The sequence below is a fragment of the Platalea leucorodia genome, assembly GCF_965183815.1.
Source record: "Platalea leucorodia genome assembly, chromosome: 7".
In the NCBI taxonomy this organism is placed as follows: Eukaryota; Metazoa; Chordata; class Aves; order Pelecaniformes; family Threskiornithidae; genus Platalea; species Platalea leucorodia.
In genome coordinates this window covers 19,811,940-19,838,670 of record NC_138829.1, presented here as the reverse complement: position 1 = coordinate 19,838,670, position 26,731 = coordinate 19,811,940, and the positions used below count along the sequence as shown (strand labels likewise).

At 39.5% G+C, this 26,731-nt stretch overlaps 1 protein-coding gene across 2 annotated transcripts in view; it reads left to right on the top strand.

Annotated features, from left to right (window-relative positions):
* The first annotated feature begins 513 nt into the window (after positions 1–513).
* The window catches only part of TDP1 (tyrosyl-DNA phosphodiesterase 1), a 52,478-nt gene continuing 26,260 nt past the window's right edge, over positions 514–26,731 (top strand). Inside the window, exons 1-13 of one of the 2 annotated variants that reach the window (XM_082318676.1) lie at positions 514–557; positions 1,315–1,865; positions 3,151–3,194; positions 3,667–3,722; positions 5,342–5,438; positions 7,630–7,664; positions 9,841–9,933; positions 12,116–12,286; positions 13,944–14,022; positions 15,776–15,961; positions 16,757–16,805; positions 19,921–19,987; positions 25,905–26,012. In XM_082318676.1, the coding sequence (XP_082174802.1) occupies positions 1,319–1,865; positions 3,151–3,194; positions 3,667–3,722; positions 5,342–5,438; positions 7,630–7,664; positions 9,841–9,933; positions 12,116–12,286; positions 13,944–14,022; positions 15,776–15,961; positions 16,757–16,805; positions 19,921–19,987; positions 25,905–26,012 (1,532 nt within the window). In that variant the 5' untranslated portion in view covers positions 514–557; positions 1,315–1,318. Of the gene's footprint in view, positions 571–1,314; positions 1,866–3,150; positions 3,195–3,666; positions 3,723–5,341; positions 5,439–7,629; positions 7,665–9,840; positions 9,934–12,115; positions 12,287–13,943; positions 14,023–15,775; positions 15,962–16,756; positions 16,806–19,920; positions 19,988–25,904; positions 26,013–26,731 lie in introns of both variants that reach the window. The other variant, XM_082318675.1, reaches the window with a different exon arrangement.

Sequence of the window (26,731 nt, the reverse complement as noted above, 5' to 3'; positions counted from 1 at the left end):
CGGGGCACTTCAGACACAGTAATTAACACCGAGCTGAATGGACGATTATGCAAATACTGCACCTGCCCTTAACTAATATTAAGGTCAAATAAAGGCTTATTAGATTAATTCAGGTCACTAAGACGTGGCTATTTTGCTGGCCTAGCAGCTTTGAGCGATACCACAGCTGCTTGCGCGCCCCTCGACCCCGCTGCGTACCTGGGAGGCCGGAAGGGCCCCTCAGGCACCCGCGCGCCCGCGGCGCCTCCGGCTGCTCGCGCGCCCCGCCGCGGAAGGGGCGGCGCCCTTCAGGCCGCGGCGGCTGCGCCCGGCCCCGCCCCGCCCCACGGGGGCCACTCCCGCGCCGCGCGCCCACGGCGGCGGCGGGCCCCGCGCCGCCTCGCAACCCGCGCGCCGCCACTCGCTCCCGCGCGGCAAGCGCAGCGCCGGCGGCGATTGATTGGCTAAAATCGGGCGCGCGCCATTGGCTCGGGAGGCGGGGCGGGGCGGGGCTGCGCTGGGGGAAGGCGGGCCGCGGCCGTCTCTTCGTCTGAGGCTTCGGGCGCGCCGGCGGGGCGGTAGGGCTCGGGGGTGAGCTGCTGCCCGCCCGCAGCGGGAAGGGGCGGGCGCTGGCGGCTGGGGCGAGTGGCGGGGCGGCCAGCGGGGTTCCGGCGCGGGCGGTGGCCGCGGCGCGGAAGCGGCCGCCGGGGCCCTTGGCGCCGCGGCGCGCGCGCTGGCTCGCGCCCCCTCAGCTGGCGGCGGCCGCGGGGATGGCGGCTCCCCGGCCGCGGGCTCTGCCCTCCTCCCCGGGCGGCGTCGAAGCCGGCGGGAGCAGCGATCCCGTCCGCACGGCCCGCGGCGGTCGGGGCGGCGGCCCGGCTTCCCGCCGCCCTCGGCTTAGGGGAGAGGCGCGGCTGAGGGCCTCGCCGGCGGCGTGGGGGGCGGCGGAGGGAGGCTGTGGTCCCGGAGAGGCAGCCGGAAAGAGTGGCTCTAGGCGCTAGGGTCGGCATGAGCCATATTTGTGTGATGCAGATGACTCTTTTGACCGCTGAAATGCTTTCTTGTACGTGTTCCTAGGTTTTCCATGTGCATGTTTCCACATTAACTGCTTCCCACTCGATGGTTGCTCCCGTTGCACGTGTTTCTTTGTGTCCTGGGCACAGAAACAAATAAGCCTTGTGTGCTATGAAATTTTCCTGAGACAGAAGTTGCGTGGAGATTCTGCCGAAAGGCAAAGCCTCCCTAGTAATAAGCAAATGGAAAGTAGGAAGGAAAACAGACTTGAGCGTAGCAAAAATACACAAATTTTTTGGTGTTTTGTTTTTTAATCCATAGGAACATGCTTCAGGAAGGCGCACACGGAAAATGGACAGTATCTAGCAGTGATGAAAGTACTGAGGAAAATTCTGACAGTGAAAAACCATCTACATCTTTGCTATCAGATGCTGCACGTAGCAGAACACGCGAGCCACAATATCCATGCTCTGAAGCTAGGAAGGCTGCTCACAAGAGAAAAGCTTCTCCCCTGAAGCTCAGTGATAAAAAAACTTCTACAGAAATACCTCCAGCAGAAAAACAGAGAACTAGCCAAGAAGGCTTAGGCTGGTGTCTTTCTAGTAGTGATGAAGAGCCTGAAGATCAGGAAAAGCATGCCCACAAAGAAACACTGAAAGAAGAAAAATGTGATGCACCCAAAGAACATCCTCTGAATCTTTGCAAAGATGATGAACTCTCAGAGAATCAGAAAGCAGAGGAGTACGATGAAACACTCAGTGAAACCCAAGATACCTGGGATTTGTTGAATGGAGGAAACCCTTTCAGGTTTTTTCTCACTAAAGTCAGAGGAATTGAACAGAGCTATAATTCTGGAGCCCTGCACATAAAAGGTGAACAGGTGACTTACACAGAAGTGGGCTTTTGGGAGACTTGTTTGCAAGAGAATACTTATCTTTAGTTTGTGGGTATTTTCAAATGCAAATATCCCTTGGTGTAACTGAGGCTTCATATTCTAAATGTGCCAGTTTTAAGAATTGGTTCTGTTATCTTTGCCTTTCTCTTTTAGAAGTATAGGGCATAAAGCATTAATTTGCTGATACTGATTCTTTTGTAGCTTCTAAGTTATGCTACACAAATCTAATGTGCATTTAGCCAAGGCAACTCATATGGTACTTCTTATTGCTGCTTTCTGTATGAGTTAATCTGGGGGAATGCTGTGTAGTTGTAGTTTGATGTAAGGGGGAACAGCTCTGTGCACCTGTAAACATCCCCTCATTCAGAAATGAAATCTCATACATTACAAGACTGAGTCAGAAACAAGCATTAATAAGAGATTTATGCACATAAATACAGTAAAATGAGGCAGAAAAATTTTATAGTTCTTTGGAGGAGAGCAAATCACTGAAGACCTATACAATTAGGTTGTAACTTTTCCTCAACCTCACGTGCTCCCTATGAGCATTGATTATTGATGGCAGCCTGGTGTCAGAGACCTCACTTGCTTTACTGCTGGATGTCTTTATCTGCTTTGTGAATTCATTGTGGCTTTTGGCTTGTCCTCTCTGGGGACTAATTGTCCTGCTAGGGATTAGTTGAGCTGGTAGAAGGGCTGAGTTTTTGTTTAACCTACAAAATCAGATTTCTGTAGAGATAGGGCATGAAATACTTTGTCTATCCTAGAAGATATTTGTAGGATGTGTTTTTAAGTTGCTGCTGTGTTTCAGTTATTGAGGTTATAAATCCTCAGTTGGATTAGTTTTCTGCGTTGCCATGAATGAACTAAGGATATGCATATCTTACAATCAGTCTGCAACAGATAAGTCTTTAAGCATTAACTATGCCCTTGTTGCTTCTACTCTGCCACAGTTCTTCAAGCCACCTCTCTATAGGGGAGAGAATAGTTTGATGTCCCTTTCTCCATATGATCTTGGTCTTTCTTCTAATGAGTTTTTAAAATTTGTTTTCTGCTTTGAGAGAGGATTAATGCTTTTTGTAAACATGAGGGGAATCAGTGACTTGAATACTCAAACCAGTAAACTTAATTGTGAATGTCTCTGTTCACAGACTTGGTGTAACAATCTGGCACTTGTGTAGTGGTAGTTATCAAACTGTTCAAGATGTGAAATGTGTGCTTGAACCTTTATTTACTCAATTGTGCTTTAATGTTTTTAATAGATATTTTGTCTCCTCTTTTTGGGACTCTCATATCTTCTGCCCAGGTGAGTTTTCTGTTTGCCAAATTGATTTCACTTGCTTATTTCACTTTATTAACCTTGAACTTGATAATCCATGTTTGTGTCATGTAGCAGTTTTCAACTGTACAACAATTTATTGAAATATAAAAATCATTGTATGTTCTGCTTAGAATTCAGGCAATTATAAGATTGCTTTTTCTCTCTCCTGGGGAATGCACAATTGAAAAATGTGTATTTATGTGCACGTAAATGATTTTTTTTTTTTGAAAGAAAAAAGCTTTGCAATCTAGGAATGATATTTTTGTTACTGCATAGAAGAGACATGAAAGAAAGCATGTGAAATTCAAAAATACACCTGTTTTTAAAACATACTGTGTATGGTGTAAGTGGTATTGAGTGATGACTTTACATAGAAAGCTTTTTTGCTGTAGTTCATTGTTCTGACGAACTCTGATTTTTCTTTTTAACGAGTCTGTTTTCTTTTTTTTTGTACAAGTTTAACTACTGTATAGATGTGGGATGGCTTGTAAGACAGTATCCACAGGAATTCAGGTATGTTTATTTTATGAAGATGAAATGATACAGTTTCCAAATTATTCTATTTGTGCAAGTTGCTGTTATAACTGAATGATAAACGCTTGTTTGCAGTTGCAAATTATTACCAATTGTGTATGTGTAGACTCTTCATTTTCCTTGTACACTTATTCCGCAGTTGTAGTCCTCTGTTGATTTCTCGCCTCTTTTCAAGACTGTTAAGTTGTCAGTGTTCAGTGCGGCTGGTTTCTGGTTTTTATTAATTAACCTTAGGAGGTCCCATTGCGGGCCATGACAACAATGCAGTAGATGACCTATAAAGATGGACGAAGAAGCTTTTTGCCATACAGTTTACTGAGCCAAGAGTAAGGAGGGAATGTAGGAAGGGCACAAGAAAACTATGTGAAAATGAGCAGGATGATATGTCATGGATGTGATATCATTGGAGGTGCTGGATATTGTCATGAAAGCAGTTCTTATGTTTGCTTGAAATTCCATTCTGATAATTGCAATGTACTGCAGATGAAGTGAGCATGTGATGTACGGTTTTCTCTCCTTCTTTTGTATTTTGCTGGAAATGCAGTAGAACAGAGTATTAGGAAGTGAACATGAAACTACTGCCAGAGTAGATGTAACCCTCTCCTTTTCCCTCTTACTCTTCCCATCTTCTCCATAAGTTAACAATGACTAAATTGTCTTAGATACACACTGTGTATATAATTACTTTCGAGAGCTTTTATCTGTCTGTTTCTTGCTATACAGATAAGAGTTCCCTACAAGATCTTTTATTATTAGTTTCTATTTTACTGTCTGATTAACTCCATGCTTCCTGTTTCCCTCCTCGCCTCCCCCCCCCCCCCCAATTTTCTAGTGTCTTTCTCTTAGAGGTTTGTTGTGGTTTAACCCCAGCCGGCCTCTAAGCACCACACAGCTGCTCGCTTGCTTGCTCCCCCCACCCCAGTGGGATGGGGGAGAGAATTGGAAGGGTGAAAGTCAGAGAACTTGTGGGTTGAGATAAGAACAGTTTAATAATTGAAGTAAAATGAAATAGAATAGTAGTAGTAGTAGTAATAATAGAATAACACAATAATAATATACAAAGCAAGTGATACACAATACAATTGCTCACCACCCACTGACCGATGCCCAGCCCATTCCCGAGCAGTGATCGCTGTCCCCCAGCCAACTCCCCCCAGTTTATATATTGAGCATGATGTCATATGGTAAGGCATAGCCCTTTGGCCAGTCTGGGTCAGCTGTCCTGGCTGTGCTCCGTCCCAGCTTCTTGTGCACCTGGCAGAGCATGGGAAGCTGAAAAGTCCTCAACTAGTGTAAAGACTACGCAGCAACAACCAAAACATCAGTGTGTTACCGGTGTTATTCTCATACTAAATCCAAAACGCAGCTCTATACCAGCTACTAGGAAGAAAAAAAATCAACTCTATCCTGGCTGAAACCAGGACAAGGTTCTATTGTAGTTACTGCTTTTTTGAGTTAGTTAAGGCATATAGATTTTAGTGCCATCTTCCTGCTGGGCTATCAGATTTAGAGGCTAGAAATTATAGCTACATGAAGGAGTGGTTTAGACTAATTACTAATTCGCTTGATGTTTTAATAGTAATCTCCTTTTATTTAAGGAAGAAGCCATTGTTGATAGTTCATGGTGAAAAGAGAGAATCCAAAGCTGAACTGCTTGCACAAGCACGCCCTTATGAGAACATTAGCTTTTGTCAGGTAATTAACATTTGTGTCATCCTTTGGTTGAAATTAAGCCATCTGTTGCACTGAAAAAAATTTTTTTTTTTATGGATGAAGAGAGACACATCTTGTATGGGAAATCAAGAATTTATTGTTATCCTTTAAGGAATATACTTACCAGGACCATAGGAACATGGTAACTATGTTCCTGGTCTTCTGTGATTGTGGTAGACTGTCAGCTGCAAAAGGTTTGCACAGAACAGCTGCCCACAAAAATGTCATGGGGCTCACAGAAGAGCTGCACGCCTTCTCCGCTAACACGTTGCACTCAAATTCTTGTAATGGCTGAAAAGGAAGCACTTTTTGTGTAAAGTGCAGAACTTAGTCCTAGTGTCACTGTAATCTTAAATCTCATCAAGAATTATTATTTGTCCAAATACGTTTTACACAAGAAAATGCTGTTACAAATAGTCTCCATAATACTGCTTAAATTGCTGTGAGCACACTTCCTGGCACATGCCATTTTCTCTCTGATGTTATGCTCAGTCTTTTGCTGTCCCTGAGTCATAAAGTTATTGGCTTCAGCCTTGGGGAGAGGTGTGGTTATGGCAATTTGCCAGCATTTCAGGATTTTGCTGGGTGGAATGTTGTTGATTGTGGGGATATCTTATTCTTTGTTAGGAAGAGGATGATCTTGGAATTGTTCTTCCTTCTCAGGCAGTCTGGTCACCCTGAGCTTCCTAGAGATTGCTGTATTGATGCCAAACATAGTGAGTTCTCAAGGACAGGATTTCTGGGCTGCTATGTGCTATACTAATCAGATGTTTGCGCTAAGTTGTGGAGTAGCAACAATTTTAGATGAAGATTTCAAGTATGCTGACAACAAATTCATGTTTTTGCATATAACGTTTCCTTTTCACACACAACAAGAACTTGAATGTCATATGTCCCATATGATAAGCTTGTCAGTGTAGTTAATAGTAAGTAGCAGGGGAAAATGGCATTTGTGATGATTTTCCTATTTGGGTATGCTGCTTCAGATTCTTCTGGTAGTCTACATGCATTCTATTATGTTAGTACCCCAAAATGAAATGTAAGTATTTTAATCTTCTCCTCCACGCCCGTATTAACTAGGCACAATGTTGGAGCCATCACTGGCTAAAAGTATTTTCTTAACATCTGTAACTTGTGTTTCATTCTCTCCCTAGAAATTGTGCTGTAAATACTCTTTAATGAGTAGAGCACTGATAAAAAAGCGTTTCTGTCTGGCTTCTGTTCTTTTTTTTTTCACTGTTAGCCATTAAGCTGCTTGTAACAGTCATTGTCTGCTTCCGAATCACAGAATGGTTGAGGTTGGAAGGGGCCTCTGGAGGTTGTCAGCTGAAGCAGGGTCACTTAAAGCCGGTTGTCCTCTCCAAGGAGGGAGACTCCACAACCTCTCTGGGCAACTCATGCCAGTGCTCAGTCGTCCTCACAGTAAAAAAAAGTGTTTCCTGATGTTCAGAGAGAACCTCCTGTGTTTCAGTTTGTGCCCGTTGCTGCTGGTCCTGCCACTGGGCACCACTGAAAAGAGCCTGGCTCCCTATCCTTTGCATGCTCCCTTCAGGTATTTGTACACAGTGATCAGATCCCCTCTGAGCCTTTTCTTCTCCAGGCTGAATAGTCCCAGCTCTCTCAGCCTTTCCTCACAGGAGAGATGCTCCAGTCTTTTCATCATTTTAGTGGCCCTTTATTGGACTCTCTCCAGTATGTCTGTATCTCTCCTGTATGGGGGAGCCCAGAAATGGACCTAGTACTCCAGGTGTGGCCTCACCAATGCTGAAGAGAGGGGAAGGATCACCTCCCTCAGCCTGCTGGCAACGCTCCTCCTAGTGCAGCCCAGGACACTATTAGTCGTCATTGCTGCAAGGGCATGTTGCTGGCTCCTGTTCAACTTGGTGTCCAGCAGGACCCTCAGGTCCTTTTCTGTAAGGCTGACTGTTTCTGAAAATAATGCTGGTAAGAGACTACAAATTCTGCTGGAGCAGTTCTAGCAAAGAGTTGCATTGCCATTTAAAGTCTAACTTCTAGAAATTAGAGAGTACATTTAAAGGTGTTGAGGGGAAAAATGATGTATTTTGTGATCTGTCCACTAGAGAGCAGTGAAATGAAACAAAATGAAGAAGCGTCTCTTCATTTAACATTCTTGCATATAGGAATTTTTAATGATCAACTTTTATTTTTATAGGCTAAACTGGATATTGCATTTGGAACTCACCATACGTAAGTAACAGCTATGAAGCAGAAAGCTCCACTTCTAAAGATGATCACAGAGTTGGTACATGTGGTACCATAATTGGACTAGTAACTAGTGTCTAGTGTCTTAAAGCATTTATGGGATAGGAAGATAGATTATTACTGTGTGAAAACATAATCCTGAAGGCCTAATGTATATTGATGAAATTTAAAAGTAGTATCTTTCATGTTCTATGTGTATCAGTTTCATTTATCTGCAAGTTATTTTAAAGCCATAAAATTGGGTTTCGTAGAAATTGCTGAGTCTTAAAGAAAAAATTCCTTAATAACTTTGTATTTATAGATGATAGGATTGTTCTAGTTTAAGGAAACAAATCACCTATTAGGTAGATACGAAATGTGCAAGTTAAACAAATGAAATCAGTGAACTGCAGGTCCTGGCTCTTAGCTCATGCCTTAATACCAAAACTGTAATGCAGACTTGATCAGTCATTGATGAGTCAGACATAACACCAATTTACTGCTCGGTTTTTGCAGTTAACATGGATGATCTAGAAATAAGTACTGAATTTTGGGGTCTTTTCAAAGAAAAACTTTGAGTTGGTATTATAGAAGTGTCACAAAGGGGATTTTGTAGGTTGCAAGCTGCAGATAAGAACAGATTTAATCTTATGTCTTGTAGTGAAGCTCTTTGGTTTCAGGGCACTGCAGTATTTTTTAACCAATTAATTCTTTTGTATAACTCATTTTATAAAACATGGCATTATGTTGAAACATTGATCTGAAATGTCCCATTAAGGTACATCTGTGTTTCTGGTAGGAAGCATACTCTCCTCCTCATTGCCTGTTTGGAGGAGAATATGCAAATAAAGGAAAGAAATCAGCATTTTAAAAATGAGTCTTGCATTTCTCTCAGGTTTAGTGACGGACATGGAAGGAATTAAGGTTGTTTTTCAAATTGATAATTTTTAAAGCTTTAGTGTATTTTCACTTAAGAAGTTTAAACACCAGCTCTCATCCTTTGTATGCTCAACTCTAAATTTTTTTCTTCCACCACAGTTTGGGATAAATAAGTGATAGTGAAGTTAAATACTACAGTACTTTAACCCTATATTTTAAAGGGTTGTTCTAGGTAGTGTATCTCTGAATGCATGTTCCACTGCAGATAGAACATAACAAGTGGGTAGCAGACCAGTAAATTGGATCTTGGTGGGTAATGAAACAATTTTGTTCCAAGAGGAACTTAACAGGTTTCACCCCATCAAATATGAAGACTTAAATTCACGTCATTCCTGTTGCATGATGCAAAACTTAAATTACACGTCGGTGATTTTTTTGAGGTAGTAGTGTTTTGGTCAGTTATCACTTTTATATACCTTAATTTTGCACTTCATTTTGCTGTAAAATACTTATTTTACTGTCAACTCAATTTGTGCTTAGATCAAGGCATAACACAGATGTGGGGAACTGTTTTATAGTTAAGGGGTCTTGCATATTGCATAAACTATGTAGTAAGCACAGGAAAACATGCGCAGGTACTTGAATGTTAGTTTTCTGAACTCTAACATTAAAAGCAGGAATTACTGAATAAATCGTTGTCTAAATTTGAGCCTGATGCGATTTGCGTAGCATTATCTTGCCATGGGACAGCAATGAAAATAAACAAAAATAAATGAAATTTCCTTACAGCTTTCATTCTTGAGCATAGGTTTCTATGGAAACCATCTCATCCTTCAGGGTCACATGGATATGCTGTCTTTACACAACTATTGAAAACCTGTATATGAAAATTTGAGCACTTATGTTACGAAGACACAGACATTTATTTTAAACGCAGTTGCTAGTTTTAAAACTCCTTTGCTGTAGCTTTCTCTATCTGCAAAGGAATAAGTTTATGTGAAGAACATAGCAAATATAGAAAGTGTTCTGCAAGTATTCATTTTTGCTTTGGGAAATCAGTTGCTTGAGATGTTAAGCTGTACTCTGGAATATATCGTATGATGCTGCTGACAAAATATATGAGGATAGTCTAATGACTGCCGTGGGAGTTTGGCATGCACATGGATTGAAGTCTAAGTGTTTGCATTATATAGAACAAATCATTTGAAAATAATTATCTTGGAGCGTTTTAATGAATTGTTAATTTCTCTCCTACTCTGTGTACTTGAAACAGAGGAAGTATTATATATCTTTTTTCCCCAAGGAAAATGATGTTGTTGTTATACGAAGAAGGTCTTCGAGTTGTGATACATACATCCAATCTTATTGCTGAAGATTGGCACCAGAAGACTCAGGGGTAAGCAACAACCTCTAGCAGGTGTATGTTTACTTTAATACTGTCCGTAGGCTGCTGCTAGAGACCGGATACTAGGTCAGATGATCCAGTGCTACAAGTCTTATGCTCCTAAGATAGAGCTATCCTGCAAAAAAAATCAAACTTAGAATGGTGGTAGCTGTCTAAGCCTGGACTCCACTTGCTTTCTACTGTAAACAAAATTATGTCCCGAGCTGGCTGTTACCTTAAACTCAATCTGACTGATTTAAGATCACTTACTATGCCATGCTGTCTCTTTATGAAAAAACTACCTAGCTATAAAGTAGTCTTTATACAAATCTGAAGCAGCTATTTAAAAATGATCTTAATACTGCAAGAATAATGTCAATGTGCAAATGTTCTGCTTCTGCTGTGACTGTATCTAGAATGTAATCTGATAAATGCTAGGCACCATTGGTTCCTTAATACAGTAGATGACCCAGTATCCTTTCCTTGAAAGGAATTTTCTTCCTGTTTTTTTGGTAGAAGTTTTTAAACTTAGCGGCCAGCTTGGGACATAGTTTTGTTTAGAGTGCAAAAAATAGGACTAAGACATGTTAATATAAGGCCTCTCAACCTCTTGTGTTCTTGGCTATTTTTATGGGAGCATTTTTTAGTTAGATCTCAACAGTAATTCAGGGTATAAGATTTCTTCATCAAACTAATTGAAAATATCTTTTTGGAAGTTACTGTGGTTCTCCCCCTCTACTCCGCTCTTGTGAGACCCCCATCTGGAGTTCTGTGTTCTGCTCTGGGGCCTCCCAACTTAAGAAGGACATGGACCTGTTGGTGCAAGTCCAGAGGAGGGCCACAAAGATGCTCAGAGGCCTGGAGCACCTCTCCTGTGAGGACAGGCTGAGAGAGTTGGGTTTGTTCAGCCTGGAGAAGAGAAGGCTCTGGGGAGACCTTATAGCAGCCTCCCAGTACCTGAAGGGGGCCATCAAGAAAGCTGGAGAGGGACTTTTTACAAGGGCACGTAGTGATAGGACAAGGGGTAATGGCTTTAAACTGAAAGAGGGTGGATTTAGATTGGATACAAGGAAGAAATTCTTCACTATGAGGGTGGTGAGGCACTGGCACAGGTTGCCCAGAGAAGTTGTGGATGCCCCCTCCCTGGAACTGTTCAAGGCCAGGCTGGATGGGGCTTTGAGCAACCTGATCTAGTGGAAGGTGTCCCTGCCCATGGCAGAGGGGTTGGAACCAGATGATCTTTAAGGTCCCTTCCAACTCAAACCGTTCTATGATTCTGTCACCTTGACATCCATTTTGCTGCCATTAAATATGGCAAGGTTTTGAGGCTTTTCACTTCTCTGAGGCAAGCTCTCGTAAGGGTTTTTGAGTGGCAAAAATATAACCGCTGATTTTTTTTTGCCTTTAAATGTTTTACTTAGGGATGGCTTTAGTATCTTTTGGCAGTTAGCTTTTCAGAAAGCCAAGAAGGCATGAAAATATCTATTTGGGATGCTTAACAAGTTGCCAAACATGAAAAACATTTTTTCCTTTTAGCTTTGCACACCGCAATAATACACAGTATCACCAATATGATGGTTCACTGGCTTCTCTGTTTTATAGGCTTCTAAATTACAAAGGATAGTATCAATGTGTTGTAAAGTTGATAATGCAGAACCTTTGGTTTCCATGGCTACAATAATGTGTGACTGGAAAGAAATGCTAGATGTTTTCCCTGCGTAGTGCCCACCCTGTTTTATTCTGATGGAAGTTCTGAAGAGGCAAGCTATCATTGTGGGCTACTCTTCAAACTATGCAGAACTTTCAGGCACCTTAATTGCTGTCTTTCTGTATCATTACACAAACTAGTAGCTTAGCAGAACGCGTTGCAGTGTTCTATTCATACAGAAAATGTTGATGAAAGGACAACTGGTTGGTAAGTCTGAGCCTGGCTGGTTTAACAGTGATGAAAGCTGTAAACGTATGCATGGATAAATATGTTAAGATTGTTGTTTTCATTTGAAAGTATTAGTTTTATGGTATTGAGTATAAGACTTGATGATTCTGTAATTGTAAAATAAAGGCAAGTCACTTTATGGTTAGTATCACAATAAATCTGTCTAGTGTTCATTTAGGACCTTCAGATGTGCTTTAATCACTTACTAAAACCATGTGTTAATGTCTGCTGTCCTTGTTTTTGTGGCTTTGTTTTTAGAATATGGCTAAGCCCTTTATATCCAAGGCTACCTCAGGGATCAAGTGATTCTGCTGGTGAATCTGAAACTAATTTTAAATCTGACCTAACAAGTTACTTGATGGCTTACAATTCCCCTGCGCTTAAGGAATGGATAGATCTGATTCAAGAACATGATTTATCAGAGACCAGGTATATGCTATCTTGTGTTTATAGTAACTTGCATGCTTTTTTCCCCCCAAAATTAAACATCTCTGTTAGGATCTATTAGACCATGGGTTTATTTTGTAACCTTACCTTGTTTCAGACTTCAGTGTTCAAACATGAGTCTAACTTTAGGCAGTTTTTTAAATCTATAGAATCATAGAATCGTCAAGGTTGGAAAAGACCCTTAAGATCATCGAGTCCAACCGTTATCTTATGCAAATTATGGTGAATTGACCAGCTTTTAGTTTTATAAACATGCATTTGAAAGGAATGAAAGGTGTATTAGCAGTAACTTGACAGAAGGTAGCTGTAAGTTATAGGGACTCAAGAGTTTCATTTAAGTCAGTCTGGCTTAAATATTTGCTCCAGTAAAATTACCAGTGGGAAAAAACTGAGTTGTATTTGGTTTGTCATGTAAGAGAGATCATATAAGCAGAGGTTATTGTAATGGGGATTTTATTAAGAATAGGCTTCTGTACTTCTAAGGCAAAGTTCAATCTGTATGTGAATGTATAGAATTTTGCCTGTTACAGGCATAGATCTTGTCTGGTAGGCAATGCTATGTTAAGCAATAATATACTTGAAACAGTTTTCTCTAATACCACATTGCTGATATTACTTAAAATAATTCAGGATGCTTAATTCTAATTGCTACATCCCACATTTCCACTGAAATATGATATTTACTTCAGAAAGTGTACATCTTCTTGGCTGCTTAATAGCAGTTTTATAAGCTGGCAAAAATTTGTTGAAAAGCTGAGAAAGATCATAAACTGTGGTGGAAATAGAGACTGAAACCTTGTCTAGTTTAATGTATAAAATCAATTATGTGCTTTTTTCTTTACACGGAGTCTTACAAGATTGGAGGGGGAAGCAGGGAAAGTATGTACCTTAAGGTCAGGTGAGATAACAGCCTGAGCTGCTACTGTTACTCACTTGGTCATCTGCATGAGCTTGGACAGGTTAGCTGAGCCCTAGCTGATGTGAGTTTATGCATGGGTTAGGGAGGAGTCACTTGTTGGGCTAAGGATCAGTTCTTCGCCATATAAAATATGTAGGGAACATTCATTCATGGATAAAGTTAGGCATGAGATGCAGTAAAGAACAGCTGCTTAAACCATCTGTTTGTTGTGACGCTGGGCAAGTCTCTTGTCTGTTTTCAGGGCAAAGTCAAACAAGTTACTAAACCGTTATTAGGAAGACAGTTGAAAGAGTTGTACTTTGCATCTGAGCTATAAGGTGCCCAAATTAAATCTCGTACCTGAATCTGCTGATTTGGATGTAGCAATAGATTGGTTCTACTCAAAATGACATGCCCAATTCTGTGCCAAATGAGCTGTTTGCATTTGTTGCTAATCATCTATCTTCTCCATTTTTGTACACAGAAATAGATGCAGTCCCTGTCTAAGCTATAGAACAGCCTGGTGGTGTGTGACAGCTGTTTAGGATGCTAATAATAAATTATACAGCTGAAAATCCACTTTTCTTTATATTGTAAATCTTAAGTGTAAAAGATTAAATATGTCTGGTTGCACTTCTATGTTCAACCTCGCTGACAGGTTTTACTTAAATACCTTAATACTTTACAAACCAAAACACTGCAGAGCTGCAAATAACTTGGTGGTTTTTTTTCTTTCTGTAGAGTGTATCTGCTTGGTTCTACCCCTGGACGATATCAAGGTAGTGATAAAGAAAAGTGGGGTCATCTTAGGCTCAGAAAGGTACTAAAACTGTCACCTTTTTTGTTAATATCCTTTTAACTGTAAGTTAATTTTGAAGAGCATTCTTTAGTTCCTTTCAATTTTTCCAGCTATGATCAGCAATGTTTTAATATGTTGTTACAATTTAAGTTAGCAATAACATAAGCTTGCAACTTATGACAGTATAACTTTGCACATAATATTCCTGAGTAATCTTACCATGGTCAGCTTATGGTCTGATATCTGAGGAGGTGCCATCACTCAGTGACTTCCTGTCTGCTCTTGGTGTTTCTAACAAGTGTGACACTATCAAAATCCAGTCTTCTGTGACTGGGAACCAAATATAGCCTTTTTCAAAGTCACTCACTGAGGAAAGACATGTTGGTACAGGCTTGCCTGCACATAGAGAACAGGCTTATTTTATTTACTTAAATGTTACGGGCTATTACAGTTTCTTTCTTCCCTAATGGCCTGGCAAAAAAACCCATCAAATTAAAAACTGGTTTGCACATAGCTGATGTCATCCATTCAGTGAGGTTTTTAGTTTTGTTCTACTACATTTCTAAGATCTTGATTTTTTTTTTTATTATATTTCTAATCAACTGAATAATTAGGAACATGGATTATTTTTTTTTTTTTCACACCAGTACCCTGCCACCCTCACTCCCCCTCACCTCCCCCCTGCATTATTTAGATAAGCCATAATGGTAAATCTTCATACAAGATTGCATATCTCAATTTCATAGGGCCCCTTCTTTTTCAGTATTTATTTAGAATCAGGTAAGGTATTTCACGTCATCTGTTAAATGCCTCTCATAATTGGGGAATTGTTAACCTGCATCTCCTGCTGAAGTGGCATGATTTAAAATTCCATTGTGAATTTTACATGGAATTCTAATGCTGTCCATGGCAAACTTCGGTGACATACAAAAAGTCTATTTATCACATTGCTTTTCAACACAGGGTTTCTCTTTTAGACCTCCCCTTGCTTGTAAAGAGCTTGCCCTTTCTGATGTATGTTGTCTGCATGGTTTTTTGCCTAGTAAGGCACTGAATGAAAACAAAATAACACAGAAAAAGTCTGTAAAGGATAAAGATGGTCTTGTGGCAAATGTTTCTGCGATTAAAAAGATTAATTTTTTTTTAGTGACAATGCAGATAGACCTGGTGACATTACACTGATGACTGAAGCCATTTAGTTACGGGCCCTCTCGGGGGGGAAGGGAGCCGCTACATACAGTTTAATATGTGCCTATATCCATCTGTTTTTAATGTTACTTTAAATTTTATTCACAGCTAAAGAACTCCTCTAAAAGGATTATTTCAATTTTCTCTTCAATTGTTCTCTTTTCCTCTCTTATTCTGGGCTTCTATTGTAGCTGGGGCTTTAGGATATGAGAGGAATTTTATGGCCAACAACCATCAAATATAAAAAGATTTAGTTGTTTAATTTACTGTGACTTCTGAAGCTAATGTTTCATTTTTTTAGGAAGAGCTGCTAGCATTCTTTTTACCCATTATTTAATGGTTGGCTTTGGTGCTTTTGGATGAAACTTGTGATGTTTCATCTTCTCTTGAAGGAACAGTGGGTTTATTTGGAGAGCCTGATGACTTTTTTTATTGCAAAGTTAAATAATAGTATGAATGCTGATATCTTTTGTTGTCAGAAGTGAATTATAGAGGATTTATTATATCAGAAGTGATATCAACCCCCTAATTCAGGTTTTCTTTGCCTGTTGAAGTCTGGTAACAATGTTTTAATTTCCCTCACTAGCTTTTGAAAGAGCACGCTTCAACAATACCAGCACGGGAATCCTGGCCTGTTGTTGGTCAGTTCTCAAGCATTGGTTCAATGGGAGCTGATGGGTCCAAATGGCTGTGCTCAGAGTTCCAGGAGAGCCTGGTGGCTGCGGGCAGCAGTGTCACAACTCTCCTTAAATGTGATGTTCCAATTCACTTGGTATGTCTTTTAGATGCTAGTGACCTTTATTTAACATTTATTAATTTATTGTTTAAATCTTAGTCATTGGTTTGCTTTTAACTTTTGGAAGACATTAATGTGGTTTTCATCCTGAAATCATAAGGATGCTGCTTAATGACACTCGCTTGTGTATGGTATAGTATAAAAAATTACTGTAATTTCCATCTGTGTGACACTGGAGTGTATATATAATCTAATCAAAATTATATTCTCATTCTATAGCTTGTCTTAGCCATTGAGTTTTGTAGATGCAGCTCTTTCTGATATTGAGATATAACTGAATCCTGAGTGACTAATATCTAAATCAAATTCTTTTCTGTCCTGGTTATTTTGGTCAGGTTATTAGCACAGTTAAGGGAAGGAGCAGGAACAAGTTTGTGACAGGAGCTTGTTAAATCAAGGGCAAAATGCTGTCAAATTACGCCATTACTGTGTGCTAATTGCCCCTGCATATTTGTATTTGAGACATGAGTCTAAAATCTCATAAAAATAATACTAAGAGCTTACCTTGACCACCGTGGAAGCAGTTGAAGCAGGGTTGTTTGAGTCTTGCTAGCTAATTTTGGTAAGCTCTGTAAGAGAGGTAAAAATACCTTTGTTACTGGCACATGACTGGTTTTAAGCTGTGGTGTAATTTTATTAATTCTGAAAAATGAAGTTTTTAATGTGTTTTTTTTTCTCAAGTAAGTTTTCTTTAAGGTAATTTTTGTTTGACAGCTTGTGTATTTACAGCTGCATTATTAAAGTTACTTTTCCTTCCTTCCCCCCCCGAAGGTTTATCCTACTGTGAACAATGTGAGACAAAGTCTGGAAGGCTATCCCGGTAAGCAGATGAACCCATGTTTATTACCTTTTTGTGGTCATAATGTCCTGCAAAATCACTTCAGTGGTTGATGTTGAATGAGCCTGAAGTTGTCATCTTGCTGAGCCCTTGGTAGAATAGGTGGCAGTAGAATCCTTTTCTGTTACTGGAGCTCTGATTCCAGCTCTCCTATTGTGATTGAATAGAAGAAGCTTTGTGGGCATTGGTATATAATGTTTAAGTCTGTGTAGCCATGTTCATATGTCACTGTATAGGAAAAAAACAGATCTTGCCCACTGTTCTAACTCCAGTCATACTTTCACTTTGGCAGAAAATTCAGGTTTGAGTGTGCTAAGTTCTCCTTGTGTTTTCTTTGCAGTGTCATCCTGCACATCAGATACAATGGAGAATAAGATGTTTCACTACTCGTTAGTCATTTTTTATAATATTGTAATATGTAATTGTTCTGTTCAGTCTTCCCGTGTTTGTGTTCATGAAGTCAGTATATTTGTATAGAAAGCATAGCCCCAGCCAGCCTGAAAGAGGAAGAGGTGCTGTAGTGTTTTGATGCAGTGAGGCTTCTGGTTCTCAAAAGCGAGCACTTACGTGGGTTACACCCATGCATGCTAAGGGAGCTGGCTGATGTCCATGTGAGGCTGTTGATTAGTCTTCAAAAGGTCAAGGCAATTGGAAGAGGTTCATGAGGACTGAAAGAAAGGAATTCTTTCCTGTCTTCAGGAAGGATAAGAAGGAGGATCTGGGGAACTATAGGCCTGTCAGCCTCACCTTGATCCTTGGGACGATGATGGAACAAAGAATCCTGGAAACTATTTCCAAACATATGATGGATAAGAAGGTGATAGGGAGTAGTCAGCATGGATTTAGAAAGGAGAAATTATGCTTAATTAACCTGATGTTCTTCTGTGACAAGGTGACTGGCTCGATGAATGAGAGGAGTACACTCGATGTTGTTTATCTTAACTTTAATAAGGCTTTCAACACAGTCTCCTGAAACACCATTACAGACAACCTGATGAAGTACAGGCTGGATGAGGGGCCAGTGAGGTGGACTGGAAACAGGCTGAACTGTCAGGCCTCAATGGTTGTGATCAGTGGCACGAAGGCCAGCTGGAGGTCAGCCACTAGTGGTGGTGTGTGCCAGGCATTGATACTGGGACCACGTGTTTAATATCTTCATTAATGCCCTGGATGGCGGGGCAGAGTACTCCCTCAGTGAGTTTGCAAATGATACGAACTCAGGAGGAGTGGTTGATGTATCAGATGATTGTGCTCCTATTCAGAGGGACTATACAGGCTGGAGAAATGGGCTGGCAGGAACCTAATGCAGTTCAACAGAGGGCAATGTGAAGTGGTGTGCTGGGGCAAGAATAACCCCAGGCACCAGTACACGCTGGGGGTTGACCAGGGGAAAGCAGCTTTCCAGAAAAAGACCTGCGAGTGCTGGTGGTCACTAAGCTGAAGATGAGCCAGCAAGGCACCCTTGTGGTAAGAAGGCCAACAGCATCCTAGGCTGCATTAAGAACCATGTTGCCGGCAGGCTGAGGGAGGTGACCTGTCCCCTCTATTTTGCACTGGTGAGACCACCTCTGGAGTGCTGTGTTCAGTTGTTGGCTTCCATGGTTACATGTCTGTTACAGGACAGACATGGACATACTGAACCAAGTCCAGCATAAGGCCACAAAGACAAATAAGGGATTGGAGCACCTGTCATACAAGGAGAGGCTGAGAGAGCTGAAGAAGAGAACTTTCCTGGGAAATCTTATCAATGTGTATAAATACCTGATGGGAGGATGCAAAGTAGAGGCAGATTCTTCGCCTGGTGACCAGTGAAAGAACAAGGCAATGGACATAAATTGAGATACAGGAGATTCCAGTGTACCCTTACAGCAAAAATGTTTTCTGATGTTTAAATGGAACAGGTTGCTCAGAGAGGTTGTAGAGTCTCTGTTCTTGGAGATACTCAAAACCTGACAGGATACTGTACTGAGCAGTGTGCTCTGTTTGACCCTGCTTTGAGCAGGGTGTTATTCTAGATGATCTCCAGAGGGTGTTTACAACTTCAGCGATTCAATGATTCTTTGGCATTGCTGAATCCATAAACATGTGTTCCTGTTCCAAGCTGGATACCTATGCTCCCATGTAGTATGAAGTAGAGTAGCTGTTGAGCTCTTCTAGCAATTGGTGCAATTTGAACACAGGACTAGCAGGAATGCTTTCAACTCTCTCTTTCCTCTGAATTCAGCAGTGTTTGGACATATGTAGAAACTGCAGCCAGTGAGTTTATAGGTATCTATGGTTCCCACAAGTAAATCAGGGTCTTTTGAAGTATTTCTGCTTGTCTACAGCATCTATTTAGTAAAGTTGATACTCTCGAAAGTCAGAGATGCAATCTGCGCAATGACTTCTTACTGTCATTTCTTTCGTATTGTGAAATAACTTTGTGCAAATGAACAGCTCCGTGGACTCCTACAGTTAGTGCATCCCTGAGAGCAGTAAAGCTTTTGTAACAGGTCCTTATGGTGTCTTCTAGAACAGGTTGAATGCAGTAGGCTTTGCATCATGTTTTTAATACACAACACTAATATAACTCAGTATGCCATGGCTGATTCTTCTTTGTTAAATTCATTTCAAAAAATCACAATATGCATTAGCCAAAGACCAAATCAATACAAATACAATTTCATCAGAGAAGTTTTTGCTCTTTAAAATAATATTGTTTGGTGGTGGGGTGGTGGTGTCGTTGCTGGTTTTTTTTTTTCCTGAAAGCTGCTTGTTTTATTCCCTCTAGCTTGTATGGGTAATGATTCTAATCTGTTGATATCAAGTGGTATCATAACAAAAAATTACCCTGTCTTCTAAGAGGACTGAATTCTATAGCCTGTATACTGTTTCTCTTTTTCCTAGTGTAAATCTGGTATGTAGTCTTTAACAACTTGCTAAATTATAAGAATGAAAAAAACCCAAACCTATGTACCATCTTATACTACTGGAGCATTTAACCATTTTCTGAAAATAAGTCATGAGGATAGTAGAGATAACTTATTCCCCAAGAGGCTTGCTGCTTTTAGAATGTCTTTCAAAAAACAAATGTACATGTTCTATTTTTTTCCTTAAGCTGGTGGCTCACTTCCATACAGTATACAGACAGCACAGAAACAGCTGTGGTTGCATTCCTATTTTCAGTAAGTAGAACTCAATTCTTTGTTTGGTTTTTTTGGGTTTTTTTTGGGTTTTTGTTTTTGTGTTTTTTTTTTTCTTAGACTGTATGTTTAAACTTACAATGTTGTAATGTTTGAGTGTTAAAAGCAAATTAAGGGGAAGTGGTCAGAAACATGATATTCTTAAACTCCTTAAAAAAAAAAAAAGCCTTTAGTTCTTTACCTGCTGGTCTTATCTCCAAACATAGTCAAAACATGCTATTTACCTGTAAAAATTATATGGGATACTCTTGCTAATGGAGGACACTATCAGATTTTTAGATTCTGTAAACTTCTATTTAAACTTTCCTTCTCTGAACTGGAATAATGTTACTCCTCTTTTTTTTTTTTTTTTACAGTTGTATTTTACTTTCCCTCTTGTGCCTCAGCATTAACAGGATTTCAGCTGAGCCACAACAGTGTTAGGAAGGCTTTTGTTTGTGTGGTTTTTTTTTTTTTTAAGTGCAGCAGTCCTCCTGCAAAAATTCTCAGTCCCTTTTGGTAATATCTTTTGTTAAAGGTGCCTGATGTTTTCCATTAAGAACTTCTATTTTCACTTGCTACTAATATTGCCAAATTCTAACAGTCTAACACATTCCATGCCAGATGTCTCCCTCAGGCTGAATCTTTAAAAACTTAAGCGTGTTTTGAGAACAGTGGGAAAAGTTGTTTTGCACAGATCAAAAAAAAAAATTAAATCTGGTAACCTCTTACAAGACCACGGCTCCCCATTCCATTCACCAGTAACTTTTAACTCTTCCAGGTGGAAGTTGTGGTGGTAAGATACTTTAAGTAAGAGTTTGTAAAGTTGTGTATGTATTCAGAGGGCTGAGAATACAATTGCTAGTTGCAGAGAGCATCCTCCATTCTGGAGTGAACGTGATTGCTGCTTTGAGCCTTGCTGGTCAATGTCCAAGGAATGGAACTGGAACACAAAGCTTGTGAGGCTTTGTCTCTCCTGCCTTTGAAGTGTGCCCTCTGAGCACATTCAGCAAAGGAAGAAAGCTACAAACACCTTCAAGACTTCAAAGTTGTTCAGTCATAATTCAGAAAGTGAGGAGATCATAAAACTGGGGGTGTTTGTGCAGCCTTAATTCAGGTTTCTATAAGCATATATCTCATGAGAATCTTATTGGAAAAAAATGTAACCTTTTTTCTGGTTAGTCTCTTAGTGCGCAGAACATTACTTGATGATGAGACCATTCATTTTTTTATTCCTGTTTAATGAGAAAACACCCACATACGTGTCTCATTGGGCATATCAGGGTCCTGCTCTGGCAATGAAAGGGCTGTTTTAAATTCATCTGTCGAATTGGTTGCAGATGACAAGTGGCCCTGCCGTTGCTCTGTAGTGACTACCCAGATGCAGATTCTTACCCTGCAATAATACAAGACACTAGCCCTTGAGGAGAGCCTGCACGTAAGCTGTTACCATAGAGCACATGACATATGGCAGCTTCTTATCTCTTAACCCAAGAGACACAGAAAATGGTGCGTTCTGTTTCGATAGAGTTAAATATAAGATGAGCTATTTTAAAGACTTGCCATAATGCAAAGCTTTAGCAGTAGAAGCATTAGAGGAATTTATCTTTACATCACTGGAAAATAATACAAAACCAACAAGAACCTAGAGATCCTACCAGAATTGAAAGAAGATAAATACTTTATACTTGCTGTAAAGGGGAAGGAATAGTTCCTTTTTACAAGTAAAGAGATATCAATGGAGTTGGAAAATGGTGTCCTGTAGTCTCGCCCAAAAAGGCAGAACCTCTGCCCTAGGCATATAATTTTTAAAATGTCTGTGGCCTGCTTTTCTGCCTCTTCTGCCAGTTGAGTGTATTTAACTAACCTGTAATGCAGCGCTGAATTGTAATTTCTCAAATTTCTTGAAGTAATTTCTCAAAAAATAAGATGCCTAAACTTAATATTGATTTCACTTTTCTGATCATAGCAAATGATTGCTAGACTGCTTTGTTAGATAAGCTACTGTGTAAATGGTGCAATCTGCTCAGTTTTCTCTCTGGTAGGGTTGCTGATTTTTTTTTTTTTTTCCCTTTTGGTATTCAGTATTACTCATTAATAAGGAGACATTTGCAATGCTTAATGATTTCTGTTAATTGCTGCTTTGGAAACAGTTGATCAGCTTTAGAAGTACATAAAACATTGTATTTTAATGCTCATTTTGATTGAGTTTTAATACCATGTGCCCTATGTTTGCACAGTTACCTTGTCAAATTTTTATTTTCAAAGAATGAAGAAATTGTTTTGACAAGAGTTTGCTTGACTTGCTGTTGACAAGTCCATAATTGTAGTTGTATTAGCACATTGCGTTCTTTAGGCCTGTAGAGTTTTGAAGAATAATCATCTTTCTTCTCAGTTCAAAGAACTACAGTGTTGTTCCCCTAATACCATAAAAGATAAGAGATGGAGCATTTACACAGAGGACCTACTGTTCTCTTATGGTTGAGACTAATGGTGTGAGTTGTTTATCTATGCTCAAGCCTTGTTGCCAGTATCTTGAGATGGAGAGCCCATTCATTATTTGAAGTAAGAACTAAATGATGAAAGAGGTGGTGGTACAGAAAATGAGTTATTCCTAGCTCTGCTTATAGGTTAAGTGTGTCTGCACAGATTAATTTTCAGGATGTTAGGATTATCTGGCTTCCCTGTCTCAGTAGCTCCACTTGTGAAGGGGCCTGTATTTGCTCCTTTACCTCATTTATGCCAGAAACACCAGACATTGGTGGCAATTGATACTTGCTGTATGTCTTCCAGCTAAATGCACTGTGATTGCGGTGTAGTCTCCTTTTCAAACCCAAAATTCATTGCAGAGTAAAATAAATATTTATCACACATTTAAAAAAAAACTTTTGAAGTTTTGCAAGTGGTTAAGTACATATAAAAGAAAAAACTTGTAAACATTCACATTTGTAGTGCAGTGCAGGTGAGCACAAAGTATTTTCTATGTTGCAAAAGATACCTTATTCATGGTAGAGAACATATTTCCCTCTTCCTTTCCCAAAAACACCAAATTATGTGAAACTGAAATAGCTATTGGAAAAATTGAGGGGTAGGAGGGGCAAAAGCTGTTGCGTTTTAAGAGTTGGAAAGTAGATTACCTCTTTAATTCAATGCACCTAATCATGGCATTAGAAGCTGTGCATTTAAAAAGAAAAAAGAAGAGCTGCTGACTGAATTGCTGTAAAAGACCGGGAGGGAGGAAGTAGCAGCAAGTTACTGGTAAAAATGTCAGGATTAGTGGTCTGAAGTCAGTTAAGCTGTATTAGTGATAAGGAGTTCTAGTCCTAAGAGCATAAAAGAATAAAAAAAAACTAGCAAAAAGGCTTTCATGTTTCACTGTTCAAATTCTGATAATACCTACTGACATAACTCTCTTTCCTCACCCTATGCTTGAGCTTTTAGTTTACATGGTACTATGACCTCTAACTGTCAAAAAAACCCCAAACCAAACCTACTTCAAGCTGTGGGTTTGCTCCGTAAAATTTCTCCAAGCTAGTTTCATTTAACTTTCCATATTTATCTCTGATGAGACTGAATATGCCTGGAGTTTACTGCAAAATATCAGTCCTGTGTACATCCTCTGCCAGCTGCATTCTGATGAAAAGTTTACAGCTTAAAATGTGTTAAGCCAATTGGACTAGAAGTAGCCTGAAATTGTTATATTGACACATGCTCTCATCCTTGCTGTGCAAAGCAACTGCACTTGTATTTTACTTAAGGCTTTCTGTGATCTGTTTTGGCTTTTTTTTTTTCCCTAAAATATGTCAAGAAAGTTCCATGGTGAAGTTAAAATTTAGCTTTATTAAGAATAGATTAAATCATATTGTATGCATGTGAAACCCCTTCCAGTTCTTGGGGTTTATCATTCCATTATGCAGTCTGGAGATAAGCTGAGTTTTAGGCTGAAGGGAAAACATTTCCTAAATACTTCTTTGCTAATAATGCATTTACTAAAAGCATCTGAGTTTTTCAATGAGGTAATTACTTAAAAAAAACCCAACCAACCAAACAACAAAAAAAACCCCCACCCCACCCCCAAAAAAAAAAAACCAAACACAAAACAAAAAAAACCCACCAAAACAAAAAACAAAACAACCAAGCCTGATTTGAAGAATATAATCACTTTTTTTCCTTTTTTTTGTCCTTACATATTTGTGCTGTCCTATTACAGAAAATACAGCCAAAATGTGTTCTTCCTTTTCTGATTTTAACTTTCTGGAATACCAGTTCCAATCACTTGTAATTGAAACTAACTGCAATTAGATTACTGTAGAATGTAAATGGAAGAGAAGTGGTAGTACTCTTCCTAAAACACAGTACTTAATTGTATCTGTCAAAGATAAGGAGGCAAAAAGGCAGTAGACTGAGATAGTATCTCAAAATTATTGCAGTTTGTAGTGGGGGGAGAAGTTTGTCCTCAAATAAGACAGTGAGATGGATCTAAAGAAAATCCGTTCAATTCCCAATTCTACTATTTTTCCTGTTTTTCATTTCTACAATGTTACTGGAGTTACATAACTATTTTTGTGCCTTAAACTTAAAGATAATGTTTGCCTAAACTGTCAGTTGTGAGAGAAAAGCTATTAACAAGAATTGTTGAGTTATGGTGTAGCCTTACAACCTGTATCTATGTAAAGTGTAGAGTTCTGTAGGAGAAAACAAGTTTAGTTAGCTGTTTCTGTATCATATGTATCTTTAGTCTGTTCTTCAAAAACAGGCTTCAGTGTGGCTTGCATCAAAACATAAAGATGTCTAGTTTGCTCCAAACATGCATACAGTGTTCAGCTCTTGCTGTTTAGGAATACAGGACCAGTTCTCAGAAACAGTTTTCTTTCCTTAATCGGAGGATAGGGTTGTTAAAGTAGGTCTTGATCCCTGAACTGCAAAGTCTTTTGACTTAACTCATGTGAAAGGCATGAAAGGCAACTTAGGGAAATAATTCCAGCCCTTCCACTTCAATCTTCTTAGGCTTTTAAATGAACACAGTACACTTACGAGGTTTTTTGGAGCTGATCGATTCTTTTTTATTTGCCTTTTAGAAAGAGAATGCTAAATTAGGGAAACAAGATTGTGATAACCAAAACCAGAGCCTATTATATTCCAAACTGAGGAAAGAAAAGTCTCTGGATGGAGGAAGGTGTATTTGGAAGCCTTCCTGTATTTGAATGAGAACTAATAGCTGTGAGTGGAAAGTGCTTCTAGATACCATGATTACATACCTTGTTATGTATATATATTTACTGCTTGCTTACAGTTTAGTTCTGTAACATTGATGCTGAATTACCCTGGCAATGGCTTGTTGTTTTGAACTAGTTTTTATGTATATACATAGATATGACCTCTACTCTCTTAAGCCCTCAAATTTCTCAGTGGCTTAGGGGCACAGAAAAGGCAAGAGGAAGGATTGTGTCAACAATCTATCAGTTGCTCCCTGTCTGTACTTCATGCATAATAAATTGTAATGAGCTTGGGGAATTTTGCGAGGTTTAATTTGGTGCCAAGCTCCTTTGCTTAAAGGCATAACCATTGGTAGTCTTCAAAGAAGAAATATTGGCTGGAAGTTTGGACTTAGTTTCTTGAGTGCTAGCTGGAGTGGAGGGATGGAAAAACTTGTTAGGAGAGCTTGATACACTGAGGAGAATATCTGTCTGGTTTGCTCGTAAAGAAAAAAAAAAATCCTGCCCTTCTGGCTTCTAGTAAGATTGGATTTCAGGATTAAAAATTCAGTTAAAGTATTTTCAGCCTTTCTGTAGGGGGAGAAAAATATTAAATGTTACAAGCATAGGGTAGTGTTACCAAAAACATGGCACTGTACTATGGTGAGTATTTTTAGACCTCAAAATAAAACTGTATATGAAAAAAATTCCTGTTCTTTTTCCAGCAAATGGTCAGCAGAAATCTCGGGTCGAAGTCATGCTATACCTCACATTAAGACATACATGAGACCCTCTCCTGACTTCCAGAAGATTGCATGGTTCTTAGTTACAAGGTAAACAACTAGCCATACAGCTCTTGCTTAAAAAAAGTCATACAAAGTTCTTGTCAGTTGCAGGCCCAGGTGAGTTGCTGACGTAATCCTCATATTACTATAAGTAGTGATATGAAATTTTGTCCATATTTAATGTTTCTTCATTGCATTGCCCCTTTTGGGGTTGCAAGCTGAAATGATTATGTCAGGAACTGTTGGCAATTGCACCAAAATCTCGTCTGAGCTGTAACTGCCAATTTTGGGGTTCAGAATCAAATGAAGTGATGAGTATTTTTTGAACCTTGGGTTGGGTTTCTTTAACATGTGCTTTATGTGAGTTTGCTGGTTTGTATAAAATAAAATTAGGCCTAACCTATATCTATCCTTGTGCTGCCTTATTACAGAACATGTAGATACCTAATATTTGGAATCTGACTTTTTGTCAGATTGAGTTGTTCGGCAGTCTAGCTTGAAGTCTGAGCTTTGTATTTCTATGGTTTGGTTTTTAAAGAAGCCAAAAGAGGGAGCAAGGAATTTCGTAGTATGAGGGGAGAATGTCTTATTGTGAATGAGAAATACAGATATGTTTGTTTTGCCAAAACTGTTTCTTCTGCAACCCTATATACTATAGATCATGATCTTTGTATCCTTACTCTTAAATACTCAGTTACTTTGACTCTTTCTTCCGCTTTATATTCTGGCTCTTTAGATTTCATTGCTCATTGATACTGTCACCTGCA